Source organism: Mauremys reevesii, linkage group 27 (assembly GCF_016161935.1).
Source record: "Mauremys reevesii isolate NIE-2019 linkage group 27, ASM1616193v1, whole genome shotgun sequence".
Lineage (NCBI taxonomy): Eukaryota > Metazoa > Chordata > Testudines > Geoemydidae > Mauremys > Mauremys reevesii.
Window position 1 is genome coordinate 6,870,082 of NC_052649.1, and position 20,981 is coordinate 6,891,062.

At 51.8% G+C, this 20,981-nt stretch overlaps 1 protein-coding gene across 5 annotated transcripts; it reads left to right on the forward strand.

Annotated features, from left to right (window-relative positions):
• Window positions 1-946: 946 nt before the first annotated feature.
• Window positions 947-19,064, forward strand: ORMDL3 (ORMDL sphingolipid biosynthesis regulator 3). 5 transcript variants are annotated; one of them, XM_039516643.1, is made up of 4 exons: window positions 947-1,076; window positions 11,809-12,014; window positions 14,635-14,786; window positions 16,371-19,064. In XM_039516643.1, the coding sequence occupies exons 2-4, from the start codon at window positions 11,841-11,843 to the stop codon at window positions 16,504-16,506; spliced, it is 462 nt and encodes a 153-aa protein (XP_039372577.1). In that variant the 5' UTR covers window positions 947-1,076; window positions 11,809-11,840; the 3' UTR covers window positions 16,507-19,064. The 5 variants fall into 5 exon arrangements, with proteins under 5 accessions (XP_039372577.1, XP_039372580.1, XP_039372581.1 ...); XM_039516646.1 differs by lacking the exon at window positions 947-1,076 and adding an exon at window positions 10,422-10,477; XM_039516647.1 differs by lacking the exon at window positions 947-1,076 and adding an exon at window positions 10,449-10,567.
• The last annotated feature ends 1,917 nt before the right edge of the window (window positions 19,065-20,981 follow it).

Below are 20,981 nucleotides of genomic sequence, written 5' to 3' on the forward strand. Positions count from 1 at the left end.
AACATAGGCAAGAACTGACCCAGATTTCCTGAGGCTCAGTCCACTTCACTATTCATAAGGCCCATCTCACCTCTCTATTCAGCACAAAATCACACACTTATATCACAGTGTCTGCTTCTTTGCAATGCATACTTCTTGCTGAAACACAGGACAGATAGAAGCTGGCCATGCAAACACTTACACATGTGAATAATTTTACTTATCTGATTTCTCAGGGCCCCCTGTTCCTGCGATTGGATCCTCATGCCCACACAAAGCCCCATTTGATTTCAGTCGGGCTTCATCTGGGAACAGAATCCACCCATGTTGTTTCCATTGCAAGCTCCAGGCTAGCTCATGGGAGTAAGATATGAGAGTCTGAAGGGGCTGAGCTCACAGAACATGTAAGCTTTTCAGGGCAGGGACTGTTTTGCCACTGTCCCTTGCAAAGAGTGAAGCATGCGCTTAGCCCCATTGAATTCAGTGCATTTACTCACACATAAAGTTTAAGCACACACATATAGCCCCAATTCTGCAAGCACTTATTCCAACCCTTAACTTTACTGCTGCACTGATTTCAGTGGCACTATTCATGGTCGGAAAGTGAAGCCTGTGTAGGATCAGGACTGTAGTCTTTGCCAGCCTAATGCCGTACCTGTGTGTACCGTGCAGTGTCGGGCACGCGGCCGATGGTCAGCGAACCATCACTGAGTCCAGGACAAGCCCGGGCTGCTGACACTTCACGAGAGAATCACAGGTGCTGCAAACCGTAGCAACTCAGAGCATGAGAACCAATGCACAGAAATATAGTAAAATGAACAAGCACAAAAAACCATCTGCCTTGAGCTGACAGGGAATGTACGGCGGCGGCGGGCCTCAGGGGCCATGGGACATGTGGGAGTCCCGAGCGCCCCAGGGGAACTACATTTCCCAGCGCGCCCCGCGGCCGCGGGGGCTGCCGGGGAGGGCGGAGCTGCCAGCTGCTGCTGCTGCTGCTGCTGTGTTGTCCGCGGCGGCGGGGAGCGGAGCGGGGCTGCGGGGAGAGGCCCCTGTCGCCGAGCCCGGGGCGGCGGCCCGAGAGCCGGCTGCGCAGCGCGGTGAGCACGGGGGCTGGGCGGTGTGGCAGGCCTGGGGCTGGGGGCCGAGATAGGGGGGCCAAGGAGAGCGGCTGGGGGGGCCGGGGGTGCAGGCATTGAGGGGAGCAGTGAGAGGGGGCAGGGACCTGGAGGGGAGCAGAGAGAGGGGGCGGGGCCAAGAGGGTTCTGGGGGCCGGGGAAAGGGGAACTGGAGGGACCTGGGGGCAGGCATTGAGGGGAGCAGAGAGAGGGGCGGTGCCAAGGAGGGGGCTGGGGGCAGGGGTGCAGGGACCTGGAGGACCAGGGGTGCCGGCTTTGAGGGGAGCAGTGAGAGGGGCGGGGCCAAGGAGGCGGCTGGGGGAACCAGGGGTGCAGGTATTGAGGGGAGCAGAGAGAGGGGGTGGGGCTAAGGGGGTTCTGGGGGGGCCGGGGGAAAGGGGTGCGGGGACCTGGGGGGCAGGCATTGAGGGGAGCAGAGACCTGGTGAGGGGCAGAGTTGGGGGGGGGTGCAAGGCTTGGGGAAAGCCCCCGTGATGGGAGGGGCAAGGGGCTAAGGGAGTGTGGGGGTGCTGGACTCTGGACGATGGAGGCGGAATGGGGGGAATCTGCTGTCTAGGGCCATGAGACATTGGGAAGCCAGCTGGGAGCGGCACCTGCTTCCACCTTGTGGGGAGTGGGGCTGGGAGGTGGCAACCTTTGGCTACGGTGTTTTGTGTGCATCTGGAGTTAGGCCCCTGGACCTTCTCTTAGCACTCCAGAGGGTATTGTTTCTGTCGAGCTGAGTTTTTGGGGTGACCGGGACCTGGGGGGTAGGACTGGGAGGGAGCTTCCAGGCTGCCTTTAATCGCAGGCAAGCAGCACAAGAGGGATCCCCAGGGGAACGATTGCTCTTGGGGAGCCTGGAAAACAACAAGCCAACCCTCAGCGCCCCTGGGATTTCAGCAGAGAGAGGGGCTCCTGGAGATGTGAGCGCATTCCCGGCGTTCAGCGGCAGCATCCCAGGCTTTTGGAGGGGTGGCGGGGGGGAGAAGTGAGGTCTTCAGGGAGAGGTGACTTGCTGGCTTGGCAGCCCTAGAGTCTTGGCTATCTACAGAGCAGATACAGTGTGGGGAACTCTCCCACATCTCCCCAGCCACATCTCCCAACAATTACCCATAGAGGCCCTTTGATCCCTAAGTCTGACAGCATCTTTTGGTTCTACACTGAGGCTGCCATCTCCATTGTGATCTTCTCGGTCTTTGTCCAAAGGCCCAACGGCTCTGCGAGCCTGAGCTGGATTTGAACTCATGACCTCGAGGTAAAAGACTCAGTGTCCCATCCCCTCTTTGTCCTCCCCTCGCTGACTCTCACAAAGCTGAGCTGTCGGACAAAATCAAATTGTGACTAGAGCCAGGCGGCTGCTCCTGCAGCAGTTTCCTATAATACAGCGTAGTGGAGTGAGCTGGTGCAGCTAGGAAGCAACAGGTCCCTAAGTTTCTGAGAAGAGGTTAATAGCGGGAGGCATATGGGGAAAGTGCAGCCTGGAACAAATTCTGCTGTGCAAACAGAGGTGGGGGGTGAAGCTGGAGTTAGCGGGGGAGAGCAGAGGCCTTCTGCAGTTCATAGACAATGCAGCACTCAATACTAGCTGGCAAGAAGCAGTGGGGATCTCCGTGCATGTGGGGAATCCCCAGCGGAGCTGTGTGGCTGGGACCTTTTCTTAAGGAGTCTGTAGTCTGAGAGAAGCTGGGGCATGAGTCTCATATGGCGGGTTCACTGCTGGGTTGGGTGTGTATTTCCCCTTCCTCCTGCATCCCAAGCAGTGCTGATGAGGCCTCGGGGCACACCCATCTCCAGGACATCCTGCAATCTTCACTTTACTTAGATTACCAGCTTTTTGGGGCAGGGAGCAGTTTTATTCTGTGCTTGTACAGCCCCTAGCACCACAGGATCCGGGTCCTTGTCCATGCCTGGGAATCCTAGGTGCTACCACCGTACAGATAAATACCACTATTGTGCAGCCATATTGCTATTTCCACAGGGAAACCCAAGCAACTGGCAATTGTGCTGTATGCTGTGGGAGCCCCTGTTGTTCCAAAGAGAGAAGATCATTGAAAAGTGATGATAAGTCCCAGGTCCCAAAAGTGACTCTGGGTCCGCATGAAAATCCTGCAGGTGGCTCAGGGAATAAAACTGGATAATCTGTGCAATACTAGTTGTATGGGAACTCCCATTGAAAGCTTGTATGTGCCGTGTTTGCTTTGATAACAGCAAACCATATTCAAATGACAGCAACCACAGATGGCTGCCACCCCCTTCTCCCCACATCACCCCATAGTCAGAACTAGAGATCGGATATTCCCCCAATGCTCAGATTGTTTGGATGATGTGTTCTGGAAATGGCACTTGGAAGCTGCAAATTACGGATCCAGATTTGATCCCGCTTGTATATTTCAATCCAGGCCCTTTGCTCTAGTTAACAAGCTAAAGAGGGCGGAGGTGGGAGACACTGGCAGAAGCAGAACTAGTGTGAGCCTGGGACTGGAAGCCGGGAACCCCCTGAGTCCTTAGCTGAGCTCTGCTGTTGATTGCTGTGTGGGTAGGAGCAAGTGACTTCCCCTCTCTGGAGAACCTTGGCATCATCTACAGAACGAGGCTGCTGGTGCTGTGGGCTGCTATCAGGTAGGGGTTGATTAGATAGCATCTATTTCTGTAAATGTGTAGAGAGCTCTGTGCATCTGGGGTGTGATCGGTAATTATCGTTCCAGTCCCTCCTCCAAAAACCTGTAGACCCTGGTCCTGCTACCCAGTGGAACAGACTGACAGTCTGCACACACTCAGCTTCAGCCAATGTTGTGGTACTCGTGGGTCGTGTACAAAACATCACCATTCAAACCCTCTGGCTTTTTGCAACATAGCATTCCCTGAGCTCTTGTGGATGTAAGGCCAGAGCCTCATCTCACTGATGCTGGTGTAAACCTCAGATGATCCCATTGACTTCACAGGACTCATTCTGGGTTTCCCCAGGGTGGCTGGGGTTGGCATTGACTGTGTTCTACTCCACCCTGTCTAGAAAGCACTTCACAGCACACCCCACACCTGACTTCCCCACGGCCTCACCCCTCCCCTAGTCATTCCTACCTTTGTAAAGTGGGCGTAAAAAGACAATGCCAGGTGCTAAGACGTGGATGATGCAGCCCAAATGATCTCTTGGGGTTTTCAGTATCATCCCATCACCTAAATTAGATTTATGCTGGCACTAATCAGGTAATATTAAGTGCTTTGAAAATGAACATGATGGTGTAAAAGGACTTGTTACATTTCTCCAGAGCTAGAGAGTCCATCTGGCAGGGGGTGGAGGTGCTGGTACTTCTCTTGGCAAGTGGTGGAGCATAGCCCGTTCCCATATAACACTGCAGCAAACAGGCGCTGTACACCTCACACAATGTGGTAGGACGGTCCACACCTTCCAGCCGATCCTGTGGCTGGCAGGTGTGTTTGGAAGGGCTGCCCTTCAGCTGAGGTGCTATGGAGAAGAGCAGGTTTGAGGAGACCACGTCCATCCCCATTAAGGAGGGTGGGGCGCTTGCTTGCTCGCTCCCCATTGGCCAGCCCACGCATATTGAAGGCATCAAGCCCATCCGCCCAGCGAATGGCTCACTGCCTCGTTGGCCCATTAACAGCCCACTCTCCCAGATACTGTCTTGCGTAATGTGTTGGTTGTTTGTCATCTGTGTTGGTTCCAAAGGCCCCTCCCTTTGGAGTCCTTGACCCTGCGTGGCCCTGGCATGGGATGGTGCAACTCCTGCTGGCTTCAGCCAGAGTCGCAGGGTTTAATTTGGCTCTCATTTAGAGGGCCATTTCAGTATAAGGCAGGAAGACAAGCAGCTGAATGTGGGCGAAATGTAAAGGGCTTATATACAAATGCTAGAAATCTCAATATTCTGATGGGTGAGCTAGAGTGCCTGGCATTAACTGAGGATATTGATATAATAGGCATCAGGGAAGCTTGGTGGAATGTGGATAATGATGGGACACGGTAATACCACGGTGTAAAATATATAGGAATGACAGTGTAGGTTGTGGGTGGGGGAGTGGCATTATATGCTAAAGAAAACCTAGAGTCAAATAAGGTTCTTACATGAAACGAAATGTACCATGGAATCTCCATAGGCAGAAATTCAGTGCTTGAATAAAAAGAGTAGAGCAGTAGGAATACACTGCTGAACACCTGACCAGGGTGGGGACAGTGATTGTGAAATGTTATGGGAAGTTAGAGAGGCTACAAAAGCAGAAAGCAGAATAATAATGGGTTAGGAAAGGGATAGATAAGAAGACAGAAAATATCATATCACTATACAAATCAGTGGTGCACCCACACACACCCTGAGTAATGTGAGCAGTTCTGGGTACCCCATCTCAAAAAGGATATGGTGGACCTAGAAAAGGTTCAGAGAAGAGCAACACAGATATTCAAGGATATGGAACAGCTTCCATACATGGAGAGATTAAAAACTTAGGGGCTGTTCAGCTTGGAAAAGAGACAGCTAAGGGGCAATATGATAGAGGTCTATACAATCATGAATGATGTGGAAAAAGTGAATCGAGAAGTGTTACTTATGCTTTCCCATCATACAAAAACCAGGGGCCACCCGCTGAAATTGACAGGTGGAGGATGAATACAAACAAGGAAGTACTTATTCACAGGGCAATTGCCATGGGATGTTGTGAAGGTCAGAAATATAACTGGATTCAAAATAGAATTAGGTAAGTTCATGGAGGATAGGTCCATCAATAGCTACTAGCCAAAATGGTCAGGGATGCAACCCCATAGTCAGGGCCCCTCTAAACCTCTGACTGCCAGAAGCTGAGAGGGGAGGACAAGGGTGGATCACTCCAACTGCCCTGTTCTGTACACACTCCTGAAGCCCTGGTACTGACTACTGTCAAAGACAGGATCCTGGGCTAGATGGACCATGGTCTGACCCAGTGTGACCGTTCTTATGTTCTTCCTGGGAGTCACTTCTCTGCCCTCTGGGACGAGCTCTGCTCTTTGCCAGCACAAACTTCTCTCTCCTTCCAGCTGAATGTTTGCTTTGGGCCAGAGCTGCATCTGATCCTGTGTGGTGAGGAGGAGAGTTCATGATCCCAGCGCTTTCTAGGATGTGGGGACCCCAGACAATAGCTCAGACTCTGTATGGCACTCCAGATGTTACTGCTGCCTCTTCCGCATGTGATCTGTGCGTCATGCAGAGTTCCCTGGAGGAGATGCGCCCGCAGGCCAGCCTGCCGTGCAGGGTTCCCCGGAGGAGATGCGACTGAGATCTGCCAAGTTCGTTCCATCTGTGACTTAAATCAGGATCAGAACCTGGGTTCCAGAGATAGGTTAATGGCAATTTCTCAACACATCACTTGGCTCCTTCAGATGTTGGCTTCCTTTCAGTATAGCAGCGTCTCCATCATCCCTGAAATCTTCGCAGCGTAATCCTGCCTCTGACGGTCCTTTGGTGAGCAAAGGAGCAAATAATGTTCCTGTGGAGAAGGGTTTAAAATATTCATTTTCCCAGGAAATTGTGACTTCTTCCACTTTGGTGGAGATTTCAGCCTCTCTTACGTTATTATTTATATTGTGGTAGCAGCTAGATGCCTCAGTTGAGTTTGGGGGGCCCCTTTGCACAGGGTGCTCCCTTCCCCCCCCCAGTGAGATTGGAGCCCTGTTGCACCGGATGCTGTATTAACATGAAGAGAGGGATGGTCCCTGCCGTGAAGAATTTGCAGTCTGACTAGACATACAAAGGGAGGTGGGAGGGGCACAGGAGCGCAGAGGTAGAGAGAGAGGAAGTGACTTGCTGGGGATCCCACAGCAGGTCGGTAGCAGATCTGGCAGCAGACTCCAGACGTCCTAGCTCCCGCTCCAGTGCCCTGCTCGCTCAGCCATGCAGTGATTCACTTTGTTGTGACACTTCCTGTCGGTGACTCTGAGGGACAAGTGACATCAGTGGCGACATTTGTCAGTTTGCTCTGGCCCAGCACAAAACTGAGAATTGAATTGCTCCCCCGTCACAAGAGACACGAGTCAGCATCATTCTCAGCTGAGCGGCCACAGGACAGGAATCTGCCTGGCTCCCAATCTCTGTCCCGTCCCTTGAGTGCTGGGCGTTGAGTGTATGAAGCCAGAGAGCTGGCTGTGTCCTTCTGGTTCCCTGGGTCTGCAAGGCCCCCGCAGGTTCGGTGGCTGACAGGACAAGGAGAAAACGACGATGCTGTTTGGTTGCTTCCCTGTTGAACTGGGGCGATGCTGCCAGTTCAGACGCTGGCCTGACACCCCTGCAGACTCAGATCTCTAGCCGCAGAACAGACAGCTTCCTTCCCCCGCCCCCCCCGGCCCAGCCTGAGGGACGTTCCAAACGAATAAGAGGCTAGTTGAGTCTCGGTGGCCCATTCAGCGCTAGGCCTCCCAGCACGGCGGCCCGTTACCGCGCATCCTGAGCCGAGCCCCACAAGGCGCTAGTCAGCCCAACGTGCCTACCGCTGAGTCAGGCTGTCAGCGGGTTTTTTTGTGTGACAGGGTTGGGTGTTGAGAATTCGTGCACTAGCCTCTGTGAGCTGGGTTCATATCTAGTGTGGGTCTGAGGTGAAGGAGAGGCAGTGTAGCCCTGTTGATAGAGTGTGGGATGGAGTCAGGAGACCTGGGTCCCATTCTCTGGCTGCAGCTTGAGTCTGAAGGGTGTTGGCAGAGATGTGTGTGTGGCAGGCCAGAGCTGGCATCGGCAGGGGGCAGGGCTGGGGTAGTCGAGGGGTTGAGGTTGAGTGGCATCGCAGAGCATGTGCTGGGATAGCAGGGGGCTGCGGGTCGGGATTGAGGAGCATTGGCGCAGCTGGGTGTGCTGGGTGCCCAGGCCTGGGGGAGCTGCGGAGGCTGGAGGTTAGGATTGGAACGTGTCTCAAAGCTGGACTGGAACAGAGCAGGTGGACGGCTCCACAGACTTGTCTGTCACTGAGATCGGTTTAGCTCCTACAACTCCCTGGACTCGTCTCCCTCTTGGGTGCATGCTCTCCACTGCAACAATCCCAACCTTCACACTCAGCCTGGTGAAACACTAAAGTCTTCCCACCCCTGAGAAACAGTCGCACAGCTGAGAAATTGGAGCTTAGCAGCCATCTGCTTCAGAAGCGGGAGGGGGGTGGAGCAAAGTTTCCATCACTTTCCTCATGTGCTTTGTTCTTCCCGCAGGTGAACGAGTCCCAGCGGTAAAGCTAATAAGCAGTGTTGTGGGGGGAGGGGCCGTTGGCTTTGATTGGTTAGTAGCGCTTAAGTAAGCTTTGGAAATAAGATGCAGAGACCTGTAAGCTATAGAGAGAGTGGGTCTAGGGGTGACTTCTGTACCAGAGATGTAAATATCGGTCCAGGGACAGAGGGGTGTCCTGGATGAAAGGGGTGACGGGGGGATAGTTTAGGCTGGAGAAGAGAGAATTTGAAATGGAACCTGCAAAATTTTTCTGATATTACTCTATGGCTGACATCCTCAGTGTGCCGTGATCCCCATGGTGTCCACATGAAGTAGATTTCAACCAAGTCTAATCCACATTTTACAAATGGGAAACTGAGGCACAAAAAGGGGAGAGGACCAGATTTCAAAAGTGACGCCTTAGTTTGCAACTGGTCTGATTTTTTCATCGCGGGTGGAGTTGGATTTTCAGCCCTCTCTGAAAATCAAGCCAGAGTCTCCTCAAGCTGGACCCCCAGAATACTGAAGCAGCTGATACTCAGCATGTCATTTGGCCTAAGTGCTCGATTCTAAGGTCTGTAGGAGTCTGCCCGTTGACTCCAATGGGCTGCAGATCGGGCCCTACCTGAGCTGCCCAAGGGTGAAGATGGGGTTAGCATCTGAGCTGTGATTGGGATTCATGAGTTCCTGCCTCCTAGCCCCATGTTCAGACCACGCCTCTGCCTCCCACTAGAATATCGATGGCTGGCCTCTCATGGGGGATGTTCTGTGATCCAGGGAAGTGGAGACGAGAAGCTGAGCAATTAGCAGGTTTGGGGTGTCCTGTCTGCAGGCAGCAGAGCAGGTCCAAAGTCCTCTCCAAGCAGAACCACTCGTCGGCCTGTGGTGTCAAGGTTTCTAAGTGACAGAGAAATTGGTGCGTCTGTCGGATAGCAGCCCTGCCTTGCGCTGGATGGCCGATGCTGAGCAGCATCCATGGGTGACTACAGGAAGCCTGAAGGACACAGCATGGCCAGCAGCGGTTGCAGGAGGGGCTCTGTTTGTTCTGTGTAATAACCCTTGTCAAGGACAATAAAAAAAGAGAGAGCTGCAGCCTGCAAAATAACCCAGGCCCAGGATTCTATGTAAGAAAACTTGGAAGATCTGGCTGCTGTGTTGAGAACACAACAATAGGTCTGGCTGCAACCCGCCTCCCACACAACGCGGGCATGTGAGAGCTGGAGAGCAGCAGCAAATCGGTCTCTCAGCAATGGGCGCTAAACCAGCAACAGCACTAGAAACTTATCAGGAAGGGAGAACCTGGCTCGTCTAGGCCGTTTTATTTCTGCAGCTGAACTTCGGCAGCTACTCAAACTTTGCATGAAAACGTAGCGTGCTCCGACCAGTGCAAAAATCAGTCAACTTTTTGAAAAATCGGCCAAAAAGCAACAAAGCAGCTTTGGAATAAAGGCTGACAAAATATGTAGGAATTAATGTTAGGACGAGCCCAAGGCTGGGCAAAAATTTCCAAACGTTGACCTTGGCCTTGCGTACACCCTTAACATAACGCATGCGACGAGTCCCACGTGCCGAAGTGTTTGCAGGATCAGGGTTTTATATGCCAAACGGTTAGGCACATACAGGTTTCAAGGCCAGAAGGAACATTTCTATTCTGACCTCCTGTATCTCACAGCCCCAAAACGCCCTCCCAGGGATTCCTGCATTGAGCCCGGGAAGTGGTGAAGGAGGAGCTGGCGCAAGTCTCTTAGCAAGACGTCAAGTGATGGAGAATACACCCGCTGCTCTGTTGAAGGTGTGGCACCTTTGGGAGACAGATGGCGATGAGGTTCCTTGCTTCAGTCCCACAAAGGTCTGAGCTGGGGTGACCAGGCAGCAAGTGTAAGAAACCAGAGGATTGGGAGTAATAGGCATCTGTATAAGAAAAAAACCCAAATATCGGGACTGTCCCTATAAAATCGGGACATCTGGTCACTCTAGCTGAGCCTGAAAATATTGCTGACTTGGCTTAGCAGTGACTTCATTGCTCAGAACCGTGGGTTATCCCACGGCCTGGGAGCAATATGCTCGCAGGACTGGGCCCATCCCGTGCACATTTTGGCTGTCTCTGGAATCTGAGGTTTTTTTAGTTGTGATCTCGCTCTGACTGAATGACATCACAATCTGCCTTCCGATTGGAGCCAGCTTTGGAGTGTACCGGCTGAGGTCTGCTGAGGGGTGGGTGAAACCCCTCATTTCCTGTTCGCTTTGCGATGGTGGTTTTTATCCCTGTAGGGTGGTGGCAGCGTTCGAACCTTGGCCACAGAGGTCTGTCCAGCTCCCGCTCCTTGCGTGTTTCACCATTAGCTGGCAGTTCAGTCAGCGTGCTCTGTATTGAATCCTGGGACTGGGGTTTGCTGCTGAACCTGTTTCATGGTGCAGGTGAATGAGTGCAGCAGCCCTAGGCCCTGAGGTTTCATGGATTGCTGTGTATGGCACCAAATCCAACCTCAGTCCAGCCATTGACAATCTTCTCCTTTCCAGCAGTGAGTCTCTTTCTGGCCTTACCAGAATTGCTTTGAAAATGCTTCTTTCCATGCTGCTCCTGGGGTCTGCACGTTTCTACCCCACGGCAGGCTGGGAGCCTTCTCCTGTAGGGCACCCCTTGGTGAAGCGACCTCCCTGCATCGTTACCTCACCATGACTTTTCTAACCTCAAAGGATCTCTCTCCTGGAGCTCTTCATTTCTCTTTCCCGTTGCTGTCATGATCTCTCCAAAGATCATTGGGGGGGGGGCGTGGGGTGTGTGTGGGGGGGGTGGTCCCCTGCTTGCGAAACAAGAGCCCAGTTCTGTGATGTGGGTCAGCGTGTGGAGGCTCCTACAGCCACGCAGAACTCTGGGGCAGTCAGTGGGGCTAATCTTAGGTGTAAGGTTACACACACCTAAGACTTTGCAGAATCAGGGCTGAAGTGTTTCTCAGGGCATGTTATGGCCTGGATCCTGCAAACCCTTAAGCACGTGGGTAACTATGCTCCAGATTTTGCAGGACCAGGGCCTTAATGCGTCCTGCGAAAGAAAATTTGGTCCATGTTATGCTGTGAAATTACCATTTGGCTTTTCACAGGCAGAGTCACAGGACTGAAATCATCCATGTGCCCCGGTTCCACCAGAATATACCACCAGCGTTAGAAATACCCCATTGTAGAGATGCTTCCCATTTCCCTGGCACCTTCCACCTGAATCTCAAACTTGAGTGGATTTAGCTCCCACACGAGAGTATTGTCTCTATTTTACAACTCGGGTAACTGAGGCAGGGGGCAGTGAAGTGACTTGCCCAAGGTTTTGTGGTGAGAGGGTGGCAGTGTCTGGGGCAGAATCCGGTAGTCCTGACTTCCTGTCGGCTGCTTTACCTGCAAGACCGTGCTCCATCCTGGGCTGGTCTTGGCTGAGTAGCAGGGACAGGGAAGGATGGGGCCGTTGCATGGAGGGTTCTGGTTAGCTTCCAGCTTAGTGGAGTGGCAGAGTCTGCTGCCTCCCTGCGCTGACCTGCCTCTTGCTCTCGGTTCAGTTCAGGACTGCCTATCCGACGCGTGAGCCAGCATGAACGTGGGGACGGCGCACAGCGAGGTGAACCCCAACACCCGCGTCATGAACAGCCGGGGCATCTGGCTCTCCTACGTGCTGGGGATTGGCCTGCTGCATGTGATCCTCCTCAGCATCCCCTTCTTCAGTGTCCCCGTGGTTTGGACTCTCACCAACATCATCCACAACATGGTAAGGGGGCGCCGCGGCTAACTGGCCCCAGGGGGAACCCCCAGCTGGGCTCGTTAGCCCTTAAAGGGATACTGCCGAGGGATCCTACAGTGAAATCAAACCCAAGTCCTGAGTTCCCACGAGTGTGTGGGATGCAGTCTGCCTGACTGAGCAGCCACATCCCAGGCTCAGCCCCCTTTCACCTTGAGGTCATGGGTTCTAATCCAGCCCGGGTGGTAACAACCAAACGTTTGGTGTTGTATCCCCTGCATGAACTGATTTTGGGTCTCAGACCAGCTCCCATCGGGGCAAGTGTCCACATCACCAAAGCCACCCGAAGAGGCCCCCGCAGGAGCGGGAATAGGCTGTGGGGTGTAAACTACTGTCTGGCCCCCGGACACACGGCAGAGCAATGCAAGGTGGGAGAGCCTTGAGTGACGACTGTCCTCTTGGCTGACTCAGAGGCTTGAACCAGCAACTTCCCGGGTTGGAAGTGAGAGTCTCTACGATTTGAGCTAAAGGATCAAGGACTAGGAGCTGTGACAGCCTCTCATCCTCTGAGGGTCAGGCCCAGAACGGGACCTGCTGCCCGCTGGTTACGCTCACTTTCTGCTGCCCAGGAATCCTCTGGTGTTACGGGCAACAAAGGGAGAGGCAGAAAGGGCAAGGTGGGTTTTTGCACCCAGGGGTGGAGGGTTTAAAAAATCAGCTGCTGACTTGTGAGCTGACCGTGGGATGGGCCCAGATGAGAGGACCAGGGTGCAAAGCCGAGGGATAGGGGTGGGGGTTGTTGGCCATTTGTCTGAGTCTAATGATACTGTCTCTGGAGCAAGTGCATAATGTGAATGGGGTGTCACTGACATAGAAATGAAACAGTCAGTTTTCCTCATGGGTGTGGGCTGGGGTGTGTGGATTTTTTTCAGGGGATGGGTGTGGGGTGCAGGTGAGTGGACGCACTGCAGCCCTCTGCTGGGACATGACAGAACCGCAGCCATTCAGCAGAACCTTTTCCTCTGGGGCTGAGAAAAACGCCCCGTGCTTTTCACTGATGATGTATTCTCCCCCTCCTGACTCCCCTCTTGTTTTAGTCCGTGTCTCCCCCTGAGATCAGACCGTGGCTCCATGCAGCAGCTTGCTCCCTGATTTCCAGATCAGAGAAACCCAGACGTTGGCACAGATGCAGCAGCTGGTCTATTTGTGCCCTTTGGTTAAAGTGATTCTCGGCTTGAGATTAATCAGAGACCGGGAATTGATTCCCTCGCAGGGCTCCTGACGCCCCATCTCATAAAAACCATCCAGATCTCTAGCAATCAGCAGCTGGAGCTGAGAGCAAAAGGGCTGAGATCAGCACTGGTGCGCTCTGCTCTTGCGCCAATCAGATCTCCTTGCCTTGGCCTCTGTCCAGTTTAGAGCGGTGAGTCTTAGGAGCAGGAGGCTTTTAAAGGGCCAGCAGCACTTGTTCATAAGCAACAATACCAACAGATTTGCCGTTGGCTTATCCAAGGATTTCTTGCTTGTGTGTACCTGGAGTGAGTGTCACTGGAACCTTTCCAGGAGTTTGCTTAAGTTCCAGTTACTATAATACTCAGCTTTTATCTAGTGCGTCTCACCAGTAGAGCTCACAGTCCTTTACACAGGAGGTTGGTGTCATTATCCCCATTTTACAGATGGGGAAACTGAGGCACAGAGAGGCTGACTTGCCCAAGGTCAGAGCTGGACATAGAAGCCAGGGTTCCTGAGTGCCCAGTGCAGTGTTGTGTCCACTGGACAGCTCTGCCTCCCCATAAATAATATTGCTAACCCTTTGCCCTCCTCTAGAGCCGTACGGTTTAGAATCTCCACGCTCATTGCAAATAGCGAGGCGTTACCCTCCTCCCCCCATGGCGTGGGGGTCAGGATTATCACTGTTTCACAACCGAGGGAACTGTGGCACGTAGGGACGTAATGTCGGTTGAGGTTAGTACTGGGAATAGAGCCTGGGCGATGCCACTCTCAGCACCCACCCCCCAGCATGGAACGCAGGGCCGAGGGCAGCGAGTCTGCGGCTGTTCCATGTCAAAGGCTTTCTCCTGGCCGACGGGCAGGAAGCACCTGGTGTTGTCTGTGCAACTGTATGGCCACGTTCACGCCCAAGTCTGTGCATCAGGAAGAGATGTGATATTGGAGTTTAGGGTGACCAGATGTCCCAATTTTGGGTTTTTGTTCTTATATAGGCTCCTATTACCCCCCACCCCGTCCCGATTGGTCACATTTGCTGTCTGGTCACCCTACTGGAGTTTGATTCCACTCCATGTGTATTCTCCTCTGATGCCGGGGATCTGAATTTCCTAATGTGACCGTCACCATCTTGGCCAGGGCACCAGGGAGCTCCAGAGGTAAAAGCAGGAGCTGCTACAGCTTGAGCTCAAGAGCCCGGGCTTCCTCGCTGGGCTGTAACCAGCTCATATCCTCTGGGACCCTAATTGCCAAGGCCAAAAAAAAAAAAAAATCTCATCAGATGACAACAGCTCCCCCTGGTGGCACAGCCTGGCTTGCGGCTTGCGAGGGTAAGAGCTTTCCTAGCGATGAGTTGTGGGTGGCCAAGGTCAACCTGGTCTCAGAGGGCTGCACCAGTTTTACCTTCTGCTCGTGTTTGCTACAGAGTATGTACATCTTCCTGCACACGGTGAAAGGAACGCCCTTTGAGACGCCGGACCAGGGGAAAGCCCGGCTGCTCACGCACTGGGAGCAGATGGACTATGGGGTGCAGTTCACGGCATCGCGCAAGTTCCTGACCATCACGCCCATCGTGCTGTGAGTACTTCGGGCGGGCTGGTCGCAGCGGCGCCCTGTCGAGCGGCGCCAAAGCCCTCCAGAAACCATGCTCGCTCGGTGGCCTAAAAGCAGGTCCACATATGTTGCGACAACAGATTTATTCACAGTGTCCATAGCCCACTTGTGTCTGTGCTGCTGTCCACCGCTCATGGCGTGGATGTCTTGGGGGATCTGCATTGAGCTTGTGTCAAGGTGCTATTCAGCCTGGGTCAGTGCGCAGAAAAAGCACTGTCAGAAAGAGACCAGTGCAGCCCTGATGATGTGCTTCGCAGGTCCATTATCTCACAAGTCACCAGGGCTGGCAGTGATTAACTTTATTAACATTAATATTAACATTAGTTATGTGTATTATGGTAGCAGCTAGGAGCCCCAGTCACAGACCCAGAACCCCATTGTGCTGGGTGCTGCACAGATACAGAACAAAAAGACTCTCTCTGACCCCCAAAGTGGACAATCTACGTATAAGACAAGAGACAAGAAGTGGATACTCTAGGGATGGTTTGAGGCAAGCTCTATGGGCCAGAACGACAGGCAGTGGTTTCAGCCCACCAGCAGCCTGACTGTTGTCAAGTTACACTCACTAACTGACCCCCCCCGCTGAATCCAGCCCCCAGACCAGGAGCATTGGATTTGGCCTCCTGGCAGAAGGGATTTGGCAGAGGGCAACGAGAGGGCTTTGTGGATTTTTATGGGGAATTCATCCCCAGCACAAGAGGCAGCAAGGGAGAAGCATGAAGCTGCTCGTCTGCAAATCTAACAGAAGGGCGTGAAGGCTGGCACCCTGGCTTTACTGGAGGCAGGTGTCAACCTCTCAGGAGTGAATGAGAGAGAAGTAGGGTGGGAGGGGCCGCGAAGGGCTCTGAAAGCGAAGACAAGTAGTTTGTGTTTAATGTGATGGATAAATTCTTTAGAGCATCCAAAGTCCGCAGAGTCCCAGTGAAGTGTTGGAGTCTGGATCAGACTGTAAAATCACATCCCCAAGGGGAACATCTTGCTTTTCACCCCCCTCCGTCCCCTGGCTCCCCTGCCACCCACATTTCAGTTCTGACTGAGGTAATCGCTGCTGGGAAATGTTGTTTTCTAGCCATTTCCAGTGCAAGGGGTGGAGGGTAGGCTTCATCACCATCGACTGAAGATATTTCTGAAGGGCCAGTCTGTGCTGTGTCTGTTGCCGAAAGCACACACAAGCTGCTGCTGCAAAGATGCTCAGTTGTTAAAGTCTTTTGGGACCAGAGCTCATGGCCAGAAGGAGAGAGAGACTGAGATCCCCCAGTGTGAGACTAAATCCACTTTGGAATTGGGGCTCACTAGCTGCTAGAAACCGGATCCTTGGTTTTATTTGGCTCACCCAGCTTCGCTGTGTTGTGCTAATCTGAAGCCCTGTCTGTCTGCCCTGAGCTGGTGGCTAGATTCCAAGGTGGGGTCGGCTAGTGGGCGTAACTTATACACCAAGGGAGTGGTATGGGGTTGTAGCAGGAAATGCAGTCAGAGATCGTCACTGCCCCGGGGGGTGATGGAAGCTGTGGGTAGCTGTGATTCAACTTCCTCTTCTCTCTCCCCTAGGTATTTCCTCACCAGTTTCTACACGAAATATGACCGGATACACTTCATAATCAACACCATCTCCCTGATGAGCGTCTTGATCCCCAAACTGCCCCAGCTCCACGGAGTCCGGATCTTTGGGATCAACAAGTACTGAGCCCCCTGGATGAAGTGAGCTGAAGTGGAAGGGGAAACCCCGTGGTCTTAGTCCTCCCTCCCCCCCCGGCCGGGCTATAATTTCACAGCGGCTCTTTAAATGCAGTATCCAATAGACGTGTATACCGCATGCAGGATCCTCGTGCCCAATAAATCTAAGCAAACTCTGGAGTAGCAGAATCCTGAGTAGAGTTTAGCATGGAGCCAGGAGACTGAGGGGGGTGGACTTCTTGTGCTCCAGTATCATGAGTAGATGCAGATAGTCTGAGACGTTGAGGTACAAATAGGTCAGTGTCTGGGGAGACTCCCATCCAGAGGCCAATACGCTGAATGGAGAGAGCAGGGGTGGGGAGAAAGCTTTAAGAGCGAGTGGCCATTACTATGGCAAATGCACTTTAAAATACAGTGGCCCTTTTTGAGGTTAGAGGCACTCGCGAAGGGCTACGTGGGGAAATTAAAGGGGGGCCTGGCCAGATTTCCCAGGTGTGAAAAACTAGTTGGCCACTTTAATTTTGGGAGGTGGATTTTTTCTTCAACCTCTCTCCTCCCATTGGGGAGGGAATCGTTTTTTCTCATGAGAAAACAGGAAGGAGTGACCTGGCATTTCCAGGGGAGCTTTCCCGTTTTCCAAGGTACAGTTTGTGTGATTCGGGGGGACAGAATTGGATTCCAAGGTGTTTCTATTAATTTAAACTATAACCAAGGTCTGTCTTTGTTTAAAGTGGAAGTGGTTATATTTTAAAGTGGGTGTGATTGGGGGGGGGAAGAGGGGGGTATTCTCCCCCATCACATGCACCCCTGCAGTGTTACCCCTTAATCCTACTGCCACATAGGGCTAAGAGGTGTGATGCTGCTGGTTGTTAGTTGTGTGATTAAAAATGTTAACACTGCCCATGAGAGGTATCTGAGTCACTTGATGTGGAGATGGGGGTGGGGAGAAAGGCTGATGATGGACAGGTTTGCTCTAGGTGAAGGACGGAGCGTCGTCGGGTACGGTAATGGGGTGCTGGTACAGGCAGAGAGGTGACCGTGTTTGGTTTAAATGGGTCTCGTTCTTCCACCCCCTTTGCCCAGGACTCCAATGTCTAGATCTAGATCAGTGGCACTTGCCAAATACCAGTGCTGGGCACATCTCAGCATGTGACAGCCCAGGCAGAAAACCCTTCTCGGACTTCTGGTTGGGCCTGATGACGTGTCGGCAGCATACTGTGGGCCACAAGCGAGGTTAAAGGAGCTGTAGAATAGGAATATTGTAGTGGTGCCGTGTTGCTGAGTGAAGGCAGGAGCAGGCGGCAGATGTGGCTGGCCAGCAAGAGGGCAACGGGTCTGACCGGTCACTGAAGCATGTAACTTATCAGTGGCATAGAAAATCCAAGATGTGCAGTCTGTCACATCCCCAGACCATGGCTGCACAAGGCTACCCACCTGTCCGGGTCTGGACAGTGAAGGTGCTTGGCACAGCAGGGAGACAAGCAACTCTTGCTTTGCTGCCTTCTTCATTATCCAGATTTGTTGTACTTGTTTAAATCCAAAGCCCTGCTGTTCTGCCCCTGAACTGGTGGCTAGATCCAGAGGTGGGGTACGGCACATGTCAGTTAGTGGGTGGAACTTGCATCCCAAGAAAGTGAGGGGCAATGGGGTGTTGCAGGGGGCAGTTAAACCACAAGGGGAGCTAACCATCCTTCTGTTTCTGACTCTTGTTCTGATTTTGTTTATGCATCATGAGCTTATTTCAGGCTGCTCAGTGGAGCGATCATGTTTTCTGCACCCTGCATTGGCGTGTGGGAGGGAACCCTACCTAGTAAAGCGCGTGTGTGTTTTTCTACTAAGTGGCTGTTAGCAGATGAGCTAGTTATCCACAGAGTCAGGAGCTGGTCTGGAGGACAATGTGGGATTTTTAATTTAATTATAATCTGCAATAGAAATGCAATAATCCCAGTGTGGAGATTGTTGAACAAAGTTTTGAGAATCATCGTTTGGGGTAAATGAGAGGCTTGTAATTAGTAGACGGGGGCGGGGGGCATTTTCAATATAACAGGGAGGTTTGGATAACCGAGGATGAAGCATAGTTGCAACACTCAATATCCTCCCCCACTCCCCGCATCAAAATTGCCAGCTGGAGTGAAAGGTTAGCAGCAGAATTAGCTCCTAGTGGCTGGGGTAGCTGTCCACTCATCAAAACCGTAGGATTTTCTCGAGGGTCAATATGCTGGTTGAAATAAGCCTTTGTTTATATTTTTCATGATACCCTTGCAGGTTCATGAAGGTGATTTTTGTTTGTTAGTGTTTTGAGTGTCTTGAGTTTTCTGACAATGTAAATGTTTTAAATAAGACATTTTAGTTCCTGCATTAGCCAGATGTAGCTTTGGAACTGAGCAGGCGGTACAGTGGGTACTATCGACAGAGTTTAGACCTGATCTGATGGTCCAGGACAGGAATTCCCAAATCTGAATCTCAGCCCTTGTCCTGACTCCTCACCTGCCTTTGGGTGAACTGCTTTACCTCTCTGGCTCAGTTTCATCACTTGTACCCCGCAGAGGGGGAGAAATCATCAGCCTACCTCACAGGGCTGTTGTGAGGCTTATTTAGCCATTGTCTCTTAAGCGCTTCAAAGACGGAAATGCTACTGTAAGTATTAGTGAAGAGGAAGATGGTGAGAAGAATTAGCTGGAGGAGGAGGAGGGAACCTGCTTTGGGTTCTTGAAAAAAGGAGCCTGTCAAATGTAGGTTAATTTATTTAATACAAGGCTCTTCCTTTTTTTTTTTTCCCCACCCCCATCCCTGACATGGTTGGGAGTGGATGGTTGCTTTGGTTACTGTACCATATATCCCAGGACTGCTTTTCAGCTACTAGCCTGTGACTTCTGGAAAAAATAGTTTCAGGCTAGTGCTATTTTCTGATGAGAATGTCTGAGTGGATTCAGAAATGAACATTGTAGATACATGGCAATGGGGAGACTGCAGGTTTCCACTCTGCAGTGATCGTACCTTCACCCAGACGGCTGGGATGATGTGCCTAGTCTAAGGTGCACACTGCTGGACAAATTCAGGTCTGGCAGGCCACAGAATTACAGTGCTGATGCTGAACCTTCTCCTGTGAAAGAGACAGAACACGTGGCGTGGTGTTAATCTAGCTTTGGGGACAAATACGAACCTAACTAGAGACGACAAAATTACTTTTAAGGGTGGGAATCTCGACCCAGAGAAGTGGGGCAGGAATCACTTTATCCTTATGTTTTGCAAAAACCCACCCTAAATAAAAAAGCACTTCTTTTTCTTTATTTGCTTAAAACCTTTATTCCTGGATACATGTAGGTTTTGCCTTTTCTCTCCCTCTCTCGTGTGTGTAAATTATGCAAAGCTGGAGTAATTGTGTAGCAGAAATGTAAGCCGACGCTAGGCACCAGACCCTTGGGCACTGTGGAGTGGTGAAGCTTGGCAGACCTACATCAGCTGGGGTCGGGACCTGCACTTGCAGGTTGCTGGGTTCAGTGACGCCGGTCACGTCCAATCAATTCTGTTAATTTAACGATGAAATGTAAAAAAATAAAATCATGAACTCGAGTGGGGCAGTTTAAAACCCGGAGTGTACGTTTTCCTCAATGGGTTTACAAAGAGGTGATGTTCATAGACAAGTCCAATGATTTCTCTTTTATGAGGATTTCAGTGAAAACACTTTCCGTGAAGCACTTCAGCATGTGCTTTCGACACACAGAAGTCAATGGAATTTAAGCACATGCTTAAGTGTTTTGCTGAATCAGGGCCTTGGCTCAAGTGAGAGGGGAATCAGGCCCTAGGACTTAACAGTTTAAAAGGGATTTTGGTTAACTTTTTTAAAGAGCGATGCATAATTATGTGTCAAAGATCTGTTCCCCCTCCGTGTGCAGGGGTAGCGTCCATTAAAATGTCACTCAGAAGGGGGAGTCTGAGTGTGCAGTGAGGGGGAACAGCCCCCTTCGCTAGGCACTTGTAGGTGATCTGGGAGACAAAGCAAGGAAATGCTAGTCCAAACATTACAGAACAAACCACACTGTAGATCTCCTGAAACGTTGCATTGAAACCACTTTTATAAAACGGGTGGGTGTGAAATGGGCCAGACATGGCAGTTCTGAATCAAGACAAATGATGAAGGGCCACTCAGGCTGTGGAGAGTTGGAGAAAACAGCAAACACACCAAGGAAGCTCCTCCCCAAAGCTGTTTTTTTATCCCTGAGAAGAGGGATTGCGTGCACCCCAGGTTGGGGAAGTTTGCAGGAATTTGGAGCGTCTTGAGCATTTAAATATGGCTGCAGCCAAGAGTGGTCGTGATCCCAGAGTGAAATTCAACCCTTGTGTAAAGCGCCTAAGTGAATTAGACCCTGGACTCTCCTTGAATTTCAATGGGATTTAGGTGCCTAACTCACTTAGGCCCTTGGGAAAATCTTCACCCAGGCCTTGTGCTGGCTCCCTGCATAGCAATCAGTGTGAATTTCAGTA

Coding starts and splice junctions, on each gene's coding strand:
- ORMDL3 (XM_039516643.1), top strand. CDS start 11,841: ATGAACGTGGGGACGGCGCACAGCGAGGTGAACCCCAACACCCGCGTC. Junction 12,015..14,634: donor CCAACATCATCCACAACATG/GTAAGGGGGCGC, acceptor TGTTTGCTACAG/AGTATGTACATCTTCCTGCA. Junction 14,787..16,370: donor ACCATCACGCCCATCGTGCT/GTGAGTACTTCG, acceptor TCTCTCCCCTAG/GTATTTCCTCACCAGTTTCT.